General features: G+C 50.9%; 1 protein-coding gene across 1 annotated transcript in view; it reads right to left on the bottom strand.

The window, feature by feature from the left end:
* Positions 1-2053: 2053 nt before the first annotated feature.
* The window catches only part of LOC119092339 (uncharacterized), a 60256-nt gene continuing 42791 nt past the window's right edge, over positions 2054-19518 (bottom strand). The window contains exons 4-16 of the mRNA XM_037215304.1: positions 17259-17381; positions 16254-16424; positions 15809-15953; positions 10835-10959; positions 9856-10320; positions 7999-8233; positions 6923-7001; positions 6652-6841; positions 5864-6225; positions 4071-4302; positions 3740-3903; positions 3223-3354; positions 2054-2707 (exon numbers count right to left, since the gene is read on the bottom strand). Of these exons, the coding sequence (XP_037071199.1) occupies positions 2504-2707; positions 3223-3354; positions 3740-3903; positions 4071-4302; positions 5864-6225; positions 6652-6841; positions 6923-7001; positions 7999-8233; positions 9856-10320; positions 10835-10959; positions 15809-15953; positions 16254-16424; positions 17259-17381 (2627 nt within the window). The 3' untranslated portion in view covers positions 2054-2503. The remainder of the gene's footprint in view (positions 2708-3222; positions 3355-3739; positions 3904-4070; positions 4303-5863; positions 6226-6651; positions 6842-6922; positions 7002-7998; positions 8234-9855; positions 10321-10834; positions 10960-15808; positions 15954-16253; positions 16425-17258; positions 17382-19518) is intronic.

Genomic DNA, 19518 nt, shown 5'->3' with positions numbered 1-19518 from the left:
ACTGAAGAGCCACCGGGTCCTCCTCGGCCTCCTGTACTCGCTTCGTGTGCGGCGCCGGCTGGTCCGGGCTAGCCTACGCGGCCGGGCAGGCGAGGCCGTCAGGCTGCCGCTGCCCGGTCGGCGGCGGCGGCGTGTCGCGACAGCTCCGACCGGTGCGGAGCCGCTGAAGTGACGCGTGTCTATGGCAGTGCCGGCAGTCCACAGGGCTCGGTGCAGAGGCGCGGTGATATCCGGCAGACTTATGATTCTCTTCCTTCGCTCAAGCCTGGCCTACTGGTAAGAGAGCGATATTTTCCTGCGCCCAGTAGCGCCAGCGTTTGTGAGAGGACATTGTGCTATCTAAAGTAGCAAACCGCTTCGCAACCTGAGGATACTTCGTTTTGAATAAAGAGCATGTTAGTTGTGTTGTAGCGTGTGGTGGGAAATCGTTGGCTATGGTGCAGTTCCTGCAATGATTGGTTCGCTCGTAAAGAACGGTCGTCACGACCTTATTACCTTCAGGCCGCTGAGGAGTTCTGGGCAGGACGTTTGCGAGTCTCCGATTACTGACGTCGTTATGTGTCTACACGTACCATTTATGTATTAAGCTTCACTCATTGGTGTACCAATGTGCGCTTGCGCATAAACCAGACTGCGCGCACCAGTGTAACGGTTTATGTACCAGGACAATCTTGCGCCGCATTTCGCGCGCTGCCATGGTTTTATCAGGCGTCGCTGCGAATTTAGGTTTGTGATGCTGCTCCGCTGACCTTGTTCACGACCGGCGCTCCGCAATATATGTTGCCGACGTGCTAACATGGCCACTGGGTGACGGTGTGACGCCATCGCCTGCGGGTGTTAGCTCACCGACGTCCAGCTTAACGTGTGGAGTCCGCTTCCTCGCGCCGGGTGTCTGCTAAGGAATCGCAAGGGTTTTGAGGTGAAGGTCGATTTTTCCCAGAAATGACGAACAAGTCTGATGTAGGTTTACCGCTGATTAGTGCTTTATTTCTTGGCTTGGTTTGCGCTGCTCAGTACCGTACCGAAGCATATGGATAGCAAAACCGCCTCCCAGAGATAGCAATAAGACATGAAACTGACATTGGTTTCCAGGATTGCGATGCATATGACCTTAAATCATTTCGTGCTTTAGGTGAATGATCTTTCAACATCGGCTTTGCAACCAGCGCGGTCAAGCCATTTGTAAACAACGACATCAACGTCCGGTTGCAACCACGGACGGCATTGTGAGTTAACATTGCGATCCTCCATGACCAACCGCCTGTTTGCGAATTTAGCTGAAGGTAAATGTCTTGGTACAGCCAAAGCGCACGATATGGTAAGATGTCCCACTTTCCTCACGAGAAGGAAAGCGCCCAATGAAAAAAATTGAGGGCCATTACCATGGTCACACGGATCGTTAACAAAAACAATTGCTGAATTCAACGCCAGTCATACTACCGTGATTACATTCAGACAATGTCGTTCGCCATCAGAGATAGACGCGTATGTGAACGTTTGTCTACTTTGTAAGAATACCTATAAATTGAAGCTGCCGTATAGCGATTTGTGAGCGTGATTTGACGGGCGTACAGTGTGACCACGTGTTTCACCGTGCAGAACAACACAGCACCGTAAAAGCCCCACACCGACCTTTGCTCTGACCTACAGCGAAGCGGGGTCGAGGTCACATCACCGTCCGGTCTCAACTATCGACCCGGAGGCACTAGGCACTAGAAGACGAGCCAGCAGACACGGCTCCAGGCAGCCACCCTAAAACGCAGTGCTGCCTCTCAGCTAAATGATAATAAGCAGGCATCAATAATCTGTGCCGCAGCATCAAGCTCCGCAAACGAAGCACGCAGCTTCTCAACAAGCCCCAAAACAACCACGAACATCCCGGCCGCTACACAATGAAACCCCCTTGAGCGAGTCATCTGACGTAACTACGAGCGTCAGCGTCCACGACATTGGGAGTCAACTTCACAGGAGCCGCGCCCAGCTGCCAGTGACCAGCGCCACGGAGAATCAGCTTGAAGGGATCCGCGTCACCCAGACGTGAGCCACGCCCCCCCCCCCCCCCAGAACCACGTGACCGTCTCACACGCGCATGCGCACATGCTTCGCTCCCGGGCTAGCTCATGGATCAACCACAGGCTAGGCCTATCACATATCACACGCGCAAAGGAGTTCCCTGGTGATTGCGGATCTGCGGGTTACTGACGTAGTCTCACAAAATGCATGCACGCGAGGGGCCACGTCCTGCCGCGATTGACCTCTGGCCGCCGCACCGAGGCCCTCGCCTCTCTGAACACTCAGTAGAGCGCTGCGCCTCGCCCGTCTTCAGCACTGCAATCTCCCCGGGCGGACGACGCGGGATCGTCCAAGCGGGAGCGCACGAGACGACGGTGCACAAGCACTCTCACAGCCAGGGGTGTTCGCCACAGCGGCAGCGCCGGCGCGCTGCTCCGGCAGCCGGCGCTCAGCTCCTGCCGCCGACAGCGGCTGTGCAGCGCCGGTGACGTCACGCGAGGGCCGCGCTGAGCAGGCAGAGGACGAGCAGCGGCGCGCGGGCCAGGGCGGCGGCCGGGCAGGCGGCCGACGTGTCCGGCGTTGTCACCTCCACGTCTGCCATTTTGAAGACGGAGAGCAGCGGGTGCGAGAGGATCTCCGGCTCGCGGTTGTTGACCATGCGGCTGATGTCCCTCAGAGGACCGGTGCACTTCACCTGAGGGCGGGAGTGGTGTCACGTCCGGTCCCCAAGAAGGCCGCCTGGCTACCGGGCAACGATAGGAGTTAAGAAAAGCCAGGAGATTGAAATGCATTTAGCTGGGATTGGACGAGTCAATGTTCTGAGCTAACAGCGACACGTCAACTGCAGGTGGGCCGGTCGGCCACATTTATTTCAACAGCAGGGCGCAGCGGTTAATAGGCAATGCAGAGTTGCGGAGTTTTCCAAATACACCTGACTTAAAATCACTGGTTTCCAAAGATGAGCAGGTGCAGGTACACAATTACAGCCAAACTATGTCGACCTCGCTGTTCAGTTAGCAAGAAGGGAATGCGTCACTCACATACCACATGTGACACTCGCTTCCACAAGAGAGGCGAGAAAGGTCTAGTGCTTTCACAGTGTTTTCTGTCTCTGCAGGGCCTTGACAGATCAACCATTAAATAATGATGCTAGTTGAGCATTGTGTGGTTTGTTATCGTTTCATCAGCTCCAAAAGCACAAAAATGTACCTTTTCACTCTTCAGAAGAGCGTGGCTTAAACTTTGATTGTACATTTCCTCAACCTCGTCGAGCTTAGCTTGAATAATCAGGTTTTCCGATGTTTCAAAATGCTGCCTCACGGACAGTTTGCAAGGCCAATCCTGAAATGCAGAGAACATTAGAACATTAGAACATTTGGAGAAAACATTGGGAACATAGAAACATTATACGAACATTAGGCCAGCGCAGTACATATCAGAGACCGTTTGCAGCACTGGGCTACCCTTATGAATGTATGACCTCTTCCCTGTGCACAAATTTGCCTGTTTTCGTGCTTAAAAACGAAATAGAACATTTTGCATGCCATTTTTCAATACGTTTGTTCAGTAAGGGACCCATCATAGATAATGTGATTAGTGAAATTGAGGGGAATGGGGCGTAGTTCCGAATGCTAAAACCGCCGTTTAGTGACCAGCTACGGTAGCAAGCAGTGAATCACTGGATGCAAGATGCATGTCGCTTGCCACACTTATACTGGTCACTTGCCTGAAAATTTCGCCCCGCTTCGCTCATTACCACTTCTAGTATTCGCTCAAGCTCTGGGATGGTATTTCGCCCCACCGTCTTGTGGGTGTGTGGGTAAAGAATCTCCTCGTCCTTGCGGCTGTATCCCAAGAACAAGAAGACGCCAAACGGCAAAGTGTATTCATCTGTTGAACAAGGATCGTTTGTTAACACATCGAACTAACCAACAAGCCCATAAGACAAACGAGCACAAGTATCAGACTGCAAACATGTCCGACCCCAGTAGCTTCATTGCGATTCGGATAGCTTGAAGCATTCGCGATCAAAACTCAGCACAACTTCACGGACGCACCTGCTGAAGGTCTCATGCAGACAAAGTCTCCGTGGTGGCAGATGCAGCCCTCCCTGAAGGGCAGCAGTCGGGCCGCGCCGTGCGGGTACACGGCCAGGTCTGTCTGACAGCTCTTCTTCTCCACGCAGTCGAGCACGTTGCAGACGAGCCGGCGGCGGCCGTGGCACATACACAGCTCTGAGCAGTCCTTCTGCACCCGGTACTTGTCCGGAGATTCGTCCTGCACATAGTACTGCAACGACGGCCAGTGTTGTCAGGTGAAGATATCAAATGCAAGCTTGTGGTAAATCATTATTTAGGAACATGGGCTGTTGCATGCTCAGTGCACAATGAGGGTGGATGTTTCACAATTTATACCATGACTGGTTTAATACCGAAGATGATCTGAATGCATGTTTCAAGCCCTTTTTTAAATACCGCATACAGAGAGAACAATAACTACAGTAGTGTCTTCTTATTCAACGCTTTTTGGTGTAGACGAGTGCTGATCATCTGTCAAGCATACAGCTTCTCGATCGCTTCCTTGGCTTATCGATAACCACCAATGATCAGCTCTGGGAGCCCTCGCTGTACTCGCTTTATGCCAATAAATTGTCTTCGTGTGTAGACGGCGCAAGCATTGTTCGATACGCTGACGACACCAAAGCTCCGTTGTGTGGGATGCTGGTGGCAAGGGGTCCACTGAGGGACTCGTGGTATCGCTGATATGGTATTGTATCACCATTTACGGAAAGACCAGCAGAACCCAACTTGGCCGACTTCAGAAGCTTTTAAACTTCGCAGGCGGAGTTGTTCCGAGACAAAGGCAATATGACCAGATATGATAAGCGTTGCTCTACGGGAGCTTAAGTGGCATTCAGCAAAAAATATGTACTTTTATCACGGCTCCACCATTCTTATAAATTTTTGACGACATCCGAGCTCGAGCCACTCGCTCCAGAGTGGCATAGATCGCCAGACATGTTATGTACCATCGCACCACTAGACACTGTGATCGTCTCGCGACTCCCTCGACACGCTCCGAGTCCGGAAGGCGGAGGTTTAATTACCCGATCGTGACTGCATGTAATGATCTGCCGGCGACTCCTCGGGCGATGGACGCGACGCGTTTTTAATGATCGAGGTTCGAAACCGTGTGATGCGGAGGCAGCAAGGTACCGATAAGGTGACTGACTACTCTGTTCATATTGCCATGCGTGATGGAGTTAATGCGTTTGTGTTGTTTGTGAGCGTTGTTCACTTAAAGAAGTCATGCTGTGTGGAGTTGCCTCACGGCGTGCACCCATAAAATGCAAATCAAAATCAAGATCAAAACCAAAATACAAGTGCAAACACGAACATAAACACAAATGTTCTCGCACTTCCCTAAAAAGTTGCCATGCAAAGTGTTACAGCCCACGTGAGGCATTCAAGCAAGTACACGTTTCATTTCAGCGCACGGTGGAAAGGCATCCATCACATACCCCACAGCGTACAGGACATAAGTCCCGCGGAGGCTAACTAAAGATAGGAAACAGCTTCCATGCGCTACACAGCCCTTCTTCGACAGTCAGTGCTGAGTAATGCACGTGCAAATAAAAAGAAAGAAAGAATACCTAATACAATGCCAGGATAAGTCGGACAGCACAATAAAACAAACTGCCGGCATGGCTGTATGCGAGATCAAGCCGAATGCGAAGTGGAGCATGGGCGGAGCAGCACCATGGTGCGGCAGAATCATGCCATTGGCCGCAGCGGGCGTGGTGTGCGGTTGGTTCAGGTGTTGGCCTCCGCGCGGCCCACCGTCCGCTCACCCGCACGCCGGAGCCCACTGCGATGCGCCGCTGCACGTGGCCCTGTCTGCGAGCGGTGCAGTGGGGCGGCCGAGGCGGCGGCGCGCTGGTCGGCACGGGGGCTGCAGGCGGCCGCCGCCGCGCCGTCGTGATGGCTGCCGCCGTGGTGGTGGTGGTGGTGACGGTGGTAGTTGTGGTCGTGGTGGTGGTAGTGGTGGTGGTGGTGGTCGTGCCGGCGGTGGAGACACGGTGCGCCGGGCTCTCGGCCTGCGGGGGCGGCGGGGGCGGGGGCGGAGTCCGGCGGGCGCTGGGATCGTCGTCGTCGCCTCCCCCTGGCCCGAGGCTGGTCATCCGTTGCTGGTGAAACTCTCGCTGTGCCTCCACTGCCGGAAAGGGCCAGCGCTTGTCAATAATGTTCTCCAGTACAGGAGGACAATGGATCTGTATCACCATCTCCAGTGTCCGGGGAAAGCATCCGATAAACGCTATTTACAGATCGCTGCTGGAAAAGCCCTCATCAATGCAGACTCAGCTGTCGTGAACACTGCAGTCGACGAGGGCAAATCATCTGAGTCTCGTTTGCCCCTCACTGTCGGAGCACAGCAGACTTTCCACTAATAAGGACAGGAACCAATTAACTTGGCTGGACATCTCTCAACACGAACCAAAGCGACCACATCTAGCGAAGCTCCACTTACAAAAGTTTCGCCGGTTTATTTTCATTTTTAAAGTAGGTGCAGTGGAATGACACATTGAACGAAGCATCAGCCCAGACACATTTCCCTCGCACCAGTGACGCAGTGACGTACCGACACAGGGGTTTGCCCAGAGCAGACGCTCCCAGTCCTGGCAGCTGTGCTGGGCGGCGGCGCTGCTGCCACGGCAGGCGCAGCGGCTGTGCAGCTGGGTGCCCAGCACGGCCAGCAGGGCGCGCCGACAGTCGGCCGTCGGCCCAGCACAGCGCTGGGTCAGCGCGTCCACAGCGCACGCCTGCTCGTACTGCTCCAGCCGCAGCCGACAGCCGGCGTCCGGCCGCCGCTGGCAGCGGTGCGCCACACTGTCGCAGCCGGGCACGGCGCTGCCCTCCGGCTGGCGCGCGCACGTCGGGTGCAGCCGCTCCATGGCACGCAAGCAGCGGCCCTCGCCGTCCGCAGAGCGCCTGCATACGCAGGGCATCAGCTGCATATACCGACCGCACTCGACTGCTCTGAGCTCGCTCACGATGCATTGGTCAGTCGACCGAATTTCAGTCAGGAACAAAGCTTGTGAAGCTTGTAACACGACTTGCACCGGTGGACCACGCGCTTACGGCCTAAAAATGCTGAGCTGAATGGGACTGGATAGATATCCGGCGCAGTGCTATGGATGCGTAAGGTATGTACGCATATGGGGAAAAATGAAATATGCCATGAGAGAAGCACAGATACAGGCGGGCTTACACGACGACATAGCTATGTAGACACAGTAACGGAGGGGCTGCATTCTACAATGCGTACTCCTGAATGCATGCAACATTATTATTCAAGAAAATAGCCGAGATTAAAGGAAGCGTTCCACATTTGTATATGGGTTTGAACTGGAATAGCCATCTAAAAGACCAGTCGGTGTAGCGTACAGCCGAACCTTTTTTAAGACCTAAACCCTTCTAGTTTCTAAGCCCCACAGCCGCGAAGACGTGCAGACTATTTCAGAGAGATTATTTATATATAGACAAGGTCACACAGATATCCACGACGTCATAATAACCTTATTCAAATTCTGTCATTCATTAGCCATGCGGCGATGAAGGCCAAAAATGCAATTGTCGAGTCGTTCATATCTGGCGTTAGTGAGTACGATTTCCAGATAAACCGGCTGTCAATTGGCTCTCAAGCAGTGTTGTGCAGCGTACGATGACGCAATCAAACAATGACGCATTGAGGAACATATTCACTAAACAGGGAAATTGTGTTGTCCAGAGCAGTCAACTTTACTGAAAAGTATACCGATAGTTATAAGTGAGCTTATTTCAGCATATCTGATGCTTGTTTCAGCATCACCAAATGTGGAACATCCCTTTTAAGGGTGTTTATCGTTTGGCAGCCATAAAGCTCCAGCAGTGCTTGTCTAAAACCGTCACTGCTCAACAATTTTCCAGGGTCCCGATCGTCTCTCACCGACAGACACAGAAGGCGGCGTCCATGACGAGCACGCTGTCGGCCTGAGCGTAGAACTGCTGCAGCCGCTGCATGCACAGGTGCCGGCTGCAGGCCGTCTCGTCACAGTCGGCCAGCACCGGCTCCAGCCGGGCGCTGCAGGAGTCGTCCTGCAGGCAGTTGTCCAGAGCGGTGTGGCAGGAGGACTGGAATACGTCGTCTCCAGGAACGCTGGTGACCCCGGTCACGTGGTGATCTGGAACAGCCACACAAATGCATGTGGATTTGTCATGCGACCCCGTTTAAATGCGAAATATGATGTCGGGACAGCACAGCATTTTCCGCTTTTGGTGACGCGCTGACTTTCTAACCTTCTGTCTATTCGTCCTCTTGTTTTGAGCCGTTCTGCGTTTCCATTTAGTTGCTCATTGTTCTCAACATCCTAAAGGATTTACTCGCCATCTGGCATTAGAACGTCACCGCTTACGAGAGGTCTTATTTTGCGTAGCTACAATTGTGATAACCTAAACTGCACTTGTAGAATATGCCAAACCTGGTGCGAAAAGCTCATCGCCGGCATAGCCTTGTGAACAGGAAACGCCATATAGAGCAGTCCAATGAGTTATGGTGTGATGTAGCTGCCAGCGGTCAGAGGAGCTCGAATGAGAGCTATGATACAACGCGGAAGGTTCTGTGGGCCGTCTTCGTTGTGTCTGGGTAAGCGGTTCAACGTTATGTTTGCGGCTCATACTAGATATCTGAACCCACGACATCCTTGGAATGCTTTGACTTGCTAAGTTTTCTTACATCTTTGAACTGAAAGAAGCAAGGGCAGTGGAGAAGGGAGAAGGGGGAGACCCAGGTAGCACAGAAGCGATGGATCCGCGGAAGACGGCTGCCGCTCGAAAGAAATCGACACAACGGTTTGACAAAAAAACAGCAATTTTCTGATATAATCCTGTGGTCTTTTTGACCACTGCATCGCAGTCGTGATTTGTGATGGTAAACCGACTTACTAAGCTCTTCACGGATGACTCAAACACACGAATAGCATTAGGTCTATCGTGTGTGCTGTTATATCCCTTGGAGGGAACTTCTTTTCAAATACCTGTTAGTTACGGCACGTCTGTGCTTAGGGTCTTTCTGATAGGTGACTTCAACAGGCAATCTGGTTTTAAACATCCGTGTACTGTTATGTCCGCAATCCATCAAGCCAGTGGCAATGCGTGCCCAGAGTGATGCGGGCGACGGATGGCCAGCCAACGTCCGGTCAAGTGATGTATGCTGCACCGCAATACACCACACGACGTGTCTTGCGGTGCAGTCTAGCGGTGCGGTGTGGACGCCATATTTGCACTGTCAATCATCCGGATGCCTTCTGAATCGTCCTTCCTTGTTTCTCCTACCACGATCTCCATTTTATAACCGAACATGATGCACTCGCGATGAGTTTTCGCGAGAGGCGTTGCATAAATTCCATCCCATCTCGACTTGGTGGAATTTAAAGTAAATCGTCAATCTGCCAATGTGCTTCTGCTTCTCACATTAGGCTATTGTCAGGTACAACATAACTTACCGCAGTAGGCACGGTGTAACACAGTGCGGCATTTTCTGGTTGTTTGTGGGGCCGTTGTCATGCATAGTTCGCGAGAAAATGGAATGGACACGAAATGAGACCAATATTTATGAGGCTGTGCCTTTAAAAGGATTTCATTTGCGATGCCGCATCAGGAGTCGAGGGTAGCCTAAGATTGCAAACTTATTGCATATTTTATCCAACCCACAGCTCAAGAATTGACCGAGCCCATCAGCGAAGAATAGGTGAATATTACAATACAAAGGCCTGTTCCAGCGCGCCAGCGTGTCAATTCCACTCACGCGTGGAAGTCTGATGACGCCCGGGGATGGAGTTGTGCCCCTGTTCGTAGTGGTGTCCATGCAGCGTCCGCTCCATGCTGGACGGCTGCGGCCGCTCAGAGCTCATGTCAAACAGCGGCGCCACCAGCAGCGGGTCGACGCGGCGTCGGCTGGCGTTGGCGCCGCCCAGACCGTCCACTGAAACACTGAACGGTGACGAGGCGGCCGGCCGCCGAGGGCCGGGGCTGCCGGCTGCAGCGGGGGTGCGTGCAGGGATGCCGGGAGCGGGGACAGCCGGGCGGGGACGGGGGACGGGTGGTACGATCCTTGTGCTGGGAATGGTGCTGGCGGCGGGGTCAGCAGGGCCTGGACGGGGGACGGATGGCAGTGGCCCCCAAAGGGTGCCTGGTGCTGCGTGCAGAAGGCGGTGTGCCCACATGTGCGAATGGTGCCGGGTGGTGCTGGTCTGGTGCCGGGGCAGGCGGTCTGAAACAAAACCACCATCTGCTCATTTCACGTGCGATGGCTGACAGGTCGCACGGAGCTGATTCAAGCGCAATTATCATGGAGCTGCATGAAGCCATTGGGTACAAAATGAGTTTGGTGACATGCTAATCGCAGCAGTCACTTCAGTACATAGGGACAGTGTAGGCACACAAGGGGTACAATTTTTTCATTGCGCCGAGGTGGGGTGACATTCTAGGCAACACGATTTTTACTGCCACGCGGCTTGACATTACACCTACGTACCGATAACGAGGCACCATCACAGCATTAATACTTTGGAGATACGCATTTACGCTGTTTTGAATGCGTTTCAGCTTACCTTAGACAAAACGAGAATGTAACGCTGCGTTACATTCTCTTATTCATTATAACGAAGAAAGCACTGCAGCGATGCCAGCATTTCCTACAGAGTATAAGTGGTGCCTAGCAATGAAGGTTTCGATTCGAGACAGGTGTCGTAGCCACACTACTGACTGAACCTGAATGGACTTACCGACACACGGGTTCTTGTGGACCGTCTCAAATATGCTGTCACAGTTCGCCTCGTGCAGATTTGGGCAAATGCAGCCAAACACTGGGCTCAGTTTCAAGTCATTCCACGCCTTAAAACAGGATGGGCTGAAAGGAAGAACATCCATCCATCAATTTCGATGGAAATCGAGATACTTAATGATACTGCACGATATATATATATATATATATATATATATATATATATATATATATATATGTATATACAAGACACTCTGTGTTGGCCAATTTCATAACATATGAAGTGACACGAACGAACTGTTCGTAAACAATCGTGTTCACGAACAGCTGCCCGGCCAGTGATTGAGTCCCAAAACGAACACAAATATAAATGGATATCAGTCCGTAAACTGTTCATGAGCTGTTGGTGAATACACAACCTTGTAACATGAGATGTGGCTCTCTGAGTTGTCATGACGACTGATCAGGTCCTGTTTGACTAGCTCTAGGAGCTTCAATCTCCGTTGACACCGCTGTCATTCTGCGCGGCAGCATCGTCGACAGAAGCCTTTATTATGCGTGGCAGTATCGCCGACAGAAGCCTTCATTCTGCGTGGCAGTATCGTCGACAGAAGCCTTCATTATGCGCGGCAGCATCGCCGACAGAAGCCTTCATTCTGCGTGGCAGTATCGTCGACAGAAGCCTTCATTATGCGCGGCAGCATCGCCGACAGAAGCCTTCATTCTGCGTGGCCGCATCGCCGACAAAAGCCCTCGCACACCAATCGACCCGTGTGACCGGGAGCTACTCGGAAGCTCAAAAGCTTTCGGAAGCTCGGAGCCACTCGGAAGCTCAGGAGCTGTCGGAAGCTCGGCGCTGACGCCACGCACGACTTCCCGAACCGGGCGGCGAACTAAACCGAGCTGGCAGCGTTGTCAGCGCCGCGCGTAATGCCCGCCATTTAGCAGGCGACCAGCCGCGAGCCGTGTCGGTGCCGGCGGCGGCCGGCCGCGCCGCCACCGGCTGGCACCGGACTCATCAGGCCCGCGCCGACACGCGCCACCGGCCGCGTATCGGCCGGAAACGCCGTCAACAGCGTGTCCAGGCCGCACCCAGAGCCGACTGAACTGGCACAGATACACCGAGGCTGAGACACCGCCTCAAACGCCAGTGCAGATCATGGTTATGCGAAGCGCATAGAGAATGCCTCAAAATCGCCTCCTGCGCGCAGCATAGTCCGATCTGACGACACCCGGGCCGCTGCTGCGCGGGTTTGGTAGCGGGGCGGGGCGGGGAGAGGCGCGCCTGCCGATCAGAGGCGGCTGGAGCGACGCCGTTCTGGTCCGACCCGGACGACCGCAGGGGGTGGGGGGCGTGCCTGCCGGTCAGAGGCGGCTGGAGCGACGCCGTCCCGGCCCGGCCCGGACGACCGCAGGGGGTGGGGGCGTATCTGCCGGTCAGAGGCGGCTGGAGCGACGCCGTTATGGCCTGATCCGGACGTCCGCGGGGTGGGGCGTGTCTGACGGCCAGAGGCGGCTGGAGCAACGCCGTTCTGGTTTGGCTCGGACGACCGCAGGGGGTGGGGGGGGGGGGGGGGGGCGTGTCTGCCGGTCAGAGGCGGCTGGAGCGACGCCGTCATGGTCTGGTCAGGACGACCGCAGGGAGAGGCGTGTCTGCCGGCCAAAGGCGGCTGGAGTGGCGCCGTTCTGGTCCAGCCCGGACGTCCGTAGGGCGGCTGATGGAATTGTTGACGGTCGGTGGCGCGTGCAGCCGCTGTGGCCGACTGGTCGACCGGCCGCTCTCGGACGTTGCTCGACCGTCACTAGCCGGCCACCGAGTGGGTGCCCGTCGACGGCGTGAGCTACGCCCGCTGGCTGGAGCACGTATGTGGTCGTGAGGCTCGGTAAGGCGCCGATAGCCAGCACGAGACGGGTGATCCGAGGTATCCGAGGTATCCGAGGTATGCGAGGTATGCGAGGTATGCGGATGATGTAATGCCAAGAGCGATTACACGATGGGAGTTGACTAACAGGTTTATTAACGGAAATTTCAAAAGTGTTAAATTCGAACATAAGTGGTTTTCAAAGACGAAAAGTTAGATATGCATGGAGAGAGTGCTTTATCTGGGGATGACTACTGGGTCTGACTCAGGTGGGAAGGCAGGGAGTGGGGTGAGGCAGGCTAGCTTTCCCAATTTTTATGTCTCCATTTAATAAACGAAGTGCTGTTGCTGTAGCTGAGATGGCATAATGCAGCGCACACCCCTATGTGGCGAACATGTATAATCTAGTCCAAGAAGCCGCGCTAGGGTAAGAAGACTGATGGCCAACTGACAACTGACCAAGACCTATAGCACCTAATAAGCCGTGAGTTTAAACGGCTTTACGGAAGTGGCAAAGCAAAAGTATTTGTAAGAGCTATGCATACCAAGGATAATGGTTCCAAAGCCACCATGTAAAACAATGTGATCTAGTGATTGGAAATGACCTTTGTGTGATAAACTTCGAGATATATAATAGGATCGATGTGTTAAGCCTGATCACCGCAGTTAATCTTAGTCAAACGCGCTTTTTGTGCGCACGATAAAACTAGAATTTATCAAATAACCTACAGTTGATGTGTAATCGCCATCATATAAAGTGCAAACGTTTTGTAATTCCCGTTGTGTTTAAGTCAAAATGATTACATGAGATATGGCGTACAGCGTAGCTTGCATGGACGACACAATTTACTGATGGTGTTCCACCATCTTCTTCTCTGAGATTGCGTATACAAAAAACAACATTGTTTTACCTATAACAGCAGCCCCCAGCCCTCTAACCTCTACCTGACGTACAGTGATAACATCTTGTTTTGTGAGAGTAAATGTTCAGTATTGTGCACTGCATGGATCAGGCCTCATCCAGTCAACAAATCAAGCGCTGATGCTAATGGAATAGGCCGGAGTGCCCCCCCCCCCCCCCGGCTGAATGGCAAGCTAGACACGATCGATTCAGGTCGTGCTCCATATATGTCGATGATCGGTTCGGTGAGCCGAAGTGACGTTACAGAATTTATAGACATCCGCCAATGATGATACGCTATGGCGCAAATGTTGGTAAAAATGCCACGCATTGCGGTCTAGTTCTGCCGTGCATAGCAAGAACCTATCAGACACACGAGACTCAGAGGTTGTGCAGGTTGGTGTCAACTCGATGTTCCAATTGCAATCAAAACCGTGCATAAAACAAATTGCTCAAATGAAATGAATGAAATAACAGCTCCAGCACGCCATACTAATAAATTCCGATGGATTGGCACGCGTTTGCAAATGTTTCATGGACTTATCTCGGTAAAGATGGCACACAAGGACACTTAATATTGAATTCAAGTGCCACCGATATCCGTTGTACAATGATAACACGACGTTATAACGACCGTGCCAACCTATATTTCTGGTGTTATGATCTAGCGAGGGGCGTAGTGCGTGTTTGTCATCGCATGGCCTCCATGTAAACCTCATCAAGGGTTGGAGATCACTCAGAAGCGCTTTGAGCTTGGAAGCCATTCAGTTATGGAGTCGGCACATACACTTTATGTCAACGCAATATTAATGAGACAAACAGCTATCTATGAACTCTAACGAGTTCAAAGATAGCCATAGAGAGAGAGAGAGAGAGAGAGAGAGAGAGAGGAGAGAGAGAGGAGAGAGAGAGAGAGAGAGAGAGAGAGAGAGAGAGATATATATATCTATATATATATTATAATATATGTATAATACATATATATATATATATCATCTCCTCTCTCCCTCTCTCTCTATATATCTAATATATATATATATATATATATATATATATATATTATATTTATATTTATATATATATATACATATATATATATAATATATATATATATATATATATATATATATATATATACCTAAACATGCATGCGCATTCACAAGCGTACACACAAACACATCTATGCACTTATGACGGCATACGCATATGCGCGACATACGCTCACCACGTGTATGTCGTGGTTCTTGACACGGGCTTGGGAATGGCCAATTGGCGCAGGCTTGTCAAAAATAACTGCAGAACGGTGCGTAGCAGCGACGCTAAGCTTTGCGCGGCTGTAGAAAATTGAATAGCCAATCTTTTTGTGTACAAATTAGCTGCCCGCTGTAAGATCGCTGACCTATGACAGGTCGGGGTCAGACCATGACTGTGAGCGAGGAATTTCCTTAGGGAATCGTTCAATCCGATGCGAGAAAAGACCATTAGATGAAGCCTTGCATCTTTGAGATAGTTTCTCCAGAAATCGGGTAATTGGATTCAGGACTACGACTAGTTTGCTTGGCCTTGAGTCAGGTATAAAGATCTGACCGTGGTCAAACCAAACCGTCCTTTTACCGGAGAACGTGTTTCGTAGGGTTGCTTTTGACGCTCATTTCGATTTTTTTCACAACAGAGACGTCAACAGGCATCTTATTTGGGCTTGATGAAAGGTGGAGATCACTGACCTAAAATGATGCGATGAAGCTATTGTTTTAATAAAATACCGCCTAGCGTGGACCGTGACACTTACCGAAATTCAAATATCAACACACTTTCAAAGGCTTTCTGTCACTTTGACCTTCTGGAGGTCAATAAGGTCAGTGATCCGAAATGAACACCAGTGACCTCTTCCTTAGAAGAGGTATCTAGGTGGTTCAAGGTGGTTCAAGGTGTGTGCTTGAGGAGATCTGAAGGCACTGAGTACTGGTAGCTTTGAAGCCGATGCTTCATCGCGGGGTAGGAGCACTGACGACCACAAAGTGACGATAGGCATGCACTTAACGTTTGGAACCTGATCACTTAGGCCCACATAACCAGAAAGTATTCTCACCAAACTTGATAACGCAGCATACATCCAAGCAGTTTGCGGCTTGATGGAAGGGCTCCTTCTCATGGCACCCCACTGCTCGTGCCGCAGAGTACCCCTGACTAGGTTAGGTCAGGCTCGTCTCACCTGTTTGCCATGCGACACGTGCCTGCTTCGAAGCGACACGACTTGATGTAATTCTCGTACACGCTTGAACATTCGGGCTGCTGCCGACAGGCGTTAAGGGCATACCCACATGTGGGCAGCGCGTGAACCGGGTACGGGTCCTTGTCTGCAAAGCGAAAAATACGGATAACGGAAGTCAACAGAAGAGATCCAGCGAGCGATTTAATCCTAAACGAAAACTGTCATCTCGATCTAAAACCGCAGCGCGGACGAGGCCGAGCAACGTCATCGTTCTTGAGACTGCAAGAATGAAAAGGGCGCACATTGAGAGCAATTCAAACGTTCCAACCTGACAAGCAAGAAGCTGTGCAAGCTTATAACGTTGTAAAACGCTATACGAAACTTCTTTTGAATAGCTTTGTAAGGTCCAATGTTCTGTCCAATGACTCCCTGATACTGGCATTACCTTTGAGCTTGACGCTGAAGCAGGGGTGGTCGAACACCAGGTTCCTGTACTTGTTGCACTCTGGATCCAAGCGAGGTTCCTTACACAGACAGGTGGGCTGGAAGAACTGAAACGCCACCAGTGTCCTGAGAGCTGCTCGACACTTGGTGACCGTCACCGTCGAGCAGGACACTGAAACACAGTACAGTCATACTGGTGTCAAGTGACACCAGGCAATGCTCAGACGACATCGTCAGCACCATGTCGACAGCGTCATCCAGCTCTATCATCGCAAAATACCATACCAGGCAAACAGCGATCGGTCCGTGCTAAATGCTGTATGCTATATGATAGCTAAATAATAGCTAATGATATGAATGAAATGAATGAAAAAATAAGAATAGCTAAAATGCAAATCCGTCCATCGCAGATCACGCAACAACCTTGAACTTAAGATTACACATACGCATTATACCATCAAGCATGCAGATACCAGGTGAACAGCGGTACATACGTAGCTAACTCTCCTTTAGTTTTGAACGTAGCAATGTTGTTCTACACACAGGTATCCAATGCCACTAGATTGGCAGCACCTGATCCGATGTCAAACTACTACAAGACGTGTGCAATCGAAAGAGAGTCATCAGGTGTAAAATGGTGTGGACTCGCAGGCAAGCTGGACAAACTAAAGCAAACCGAGCTAGTCACGAATAACCCAACCCGAAAGCTCCCTTTTGTGAAAAGCATGCGCTCATCAGCTGAAATCAACGGTTCATTTGATTACGTCGTAGCTGTTAACATTAAGCCATACCCCGGCGGCTTATGCTTATCGACTTAGTTTAATGCAATGTACGACGTCCCTCTTTGGCCAAGCACACTCTGGACATAGTCGTTTCGGATCTAGTGGTATTAAATTTCCATGGTTCTAGATATCAACAGGAAACAAACGGCGCATATTATACGTACATCCAAAAACATCATTATATCAATGCCACACAATCGTAGAACAGTACGCCGGGTACCTACCCAGTTCTTGGCCGCAGAGTCTGGGGATGATCGAAGTGATGGAGTGACAGGCGCGGTCCTTTTCGCAAAGCTGCTGGGCCAGCTTACAGTTGATCGTAGTAGACACGGTCTTGACATTGATTGCTGAAAAGATCAAGAGTCCTTACATGTGCAGTCTTCACTGTGGGAGCATTTAACTGATAAGCATTGATCATTGAGGTTTGGGACTCACGATGTTCAGATTTGTATCATGCCCCAAATATTCAGGACCTGTCTTTTTCGTTTAGGTAACTAATTAGAACAATGCGTCTCATTAAAACGTTGTTCTGCTGGTTATCCGATTGGAATATTGCAATGGTTTTATCAGGTGTATGAACATATATCCAGAAGCGCACTGCGCATTTCTAGCACGTTAAGTTTCACAGTGGACTTAATTTAAGTGTTTATTAAGGTTACTGTTTGCTCTTTTTCATCGGGTCGAGATAAAAAGCACGAAAAGGGGAGAAGAAATCATTTTTCTTCTATATTTTCTAAAAGACAAAAAAGCTTTCCCGCGGCGTCATCAATAGGGTGTGTGTCATTATCAAACGAAGCACAAACAAAGCTCAACTGACCGCAATATGATATCCAAATACTTTAAGCAATGACATGATTGAGCCATAAACCATACGATGAGGTTTCCCTTTACAACATTCTGTGCACGTTTGGACTATCCACGCCCTTTTCACACCCCTGCCATGCCATTGGATGTGTCGTTGGCACCGTATGATAGCGTTGCCACCTATCTCACCACCGGAAGGATTTAATTTTAGACGTGTTTTTGCTAGGCACGTCCCTTATCGTGTAACAATTTGCTCCCAACAGCTTTTAGATAATGTATACCAGAGCCAGAACCACGCTTGAATACCAAGGGCGGTATCACTGGCTTTTGGTATCCAATGAAGGCCCGTTGATGTTCCCCGATAGCCACCTTATTTGATAGATCGTCGAGTCAGGATACGTGATAGTTTTACCAACACGCAAACGCGTCATCCGAGTCGGATGGCCTGAAAATGGAAGTGCCAACAGAACGCCGCAGTCATACCCATCTCAGCCCATGCCGACAGTGCCATTTACAGCCAGGCAATTTTGAGACAATTAATTTGACTTCACTGGTTACCGATTGTGGGAAGCTCCGAATTTCACACCCAGGCTAGTAGCAGATTTCCGCACTTTTGGGAGTCCCCACGATGTTCTACAAGTATTATCTGTCTCCACTGGCTTGCTGGAGTGCTCACGCGTGCATTTGGCGTGTTGTTGAAAGCAATCCTTATTGTGGCTACACACGACTTCTTTTTGTCCGTCAGACAAAACAGTGTGTCGATCTTACTTGAGTTACTTACGAGTTACTTGAGTTATGCTCACTAGGTACTGTCTCTTACCGACGATCTCCAAACAACGCCACTGAGTTCAAACCAACCAGCTCGATCCGATCACTCCCGATGCAAGGACCCAGCAGCGGCTTTACGCACGGAGTGGAACTTTAGAGCGCTGTCGAACTGGGACATCACGGAAACGGGGGAGGGGGTTGTTACGTCAAGCTAGCAGGCTACCCGTACCAGCCTAAGAAGGCAAGGTCAAGCAGTGGTAGACTGGTTCTCGTCTGGTTCTCCATCTCGTTGATGATACGGCCTTCAGCTTAGATAATAAGGCATTCAACTTATACAGGCGTTTTAATGTCTTTGATTACCATTACCAGTCTGTGTCATGGGTAGCCGATACGCAGCGATCTGGTTACCATTGCCATGGGTAGCCGATGCGCAGCGATCTAATTACCATTGCCAGTCTGGTCATGGGTAGCCGATGCGCAGCGATCTGATTATCATTGCCAGTCTGTGTCATGGGTAGCCGATGCGCAGCGATCCAGGACATTCAGTAGCTCCGTGTAGTGCCCCTGGACCTGCTACTGGGTACCATTCACCTTGATCGCAACTACGGAATAAATAGAAGTTAAGGAATCATGTATCTGCACGACGCATAAGAACCAAACCACAGCGCTACATCACTTCGCAAAATATTCAGCCTCACTAAAGACCCTCGTCCCAGCAATTCTTGTGAAACCACTCGCAAACATTCTAACTGAAGGCGTTCGGCAGGAACATAAGCGCGTTAACGACTGCGACGCCGAACACTGGCGACTGTTAGCCCATGAGTTTGTCTGCGCTGATTTTCAAGTACGAAGGCGGTGCTTTTTTGTTTCCTTCGCTACGAATAACAATACAAACTGCGATGTTTTCACCTC

This window comes from Pollicipes pollicipes, unplaced genomic scaffold (genome assembly GCF_011947565.3).
Source record: "Pollicipes pollicipes isolate AB1234 unplaced genomic scaffold, Ppol_2.1 Scaffold_3447;HRSCAF=4054_pilon_pilon_pilon, whole genome shotgun sequence".
NCBI classification, from domain to species: domain Eukaryota; kingdom Metazoa; phylum Arthropoda; class Thecostraca; order Pollicipedomorpha; family Pollicipedidae; genus Pollicipes; species Pollicipes pollicipes.
Note: the sequence above shows the minus strand (reverse complement) of the source record. Positions and strands in the feature narration are given on the sequence as shown.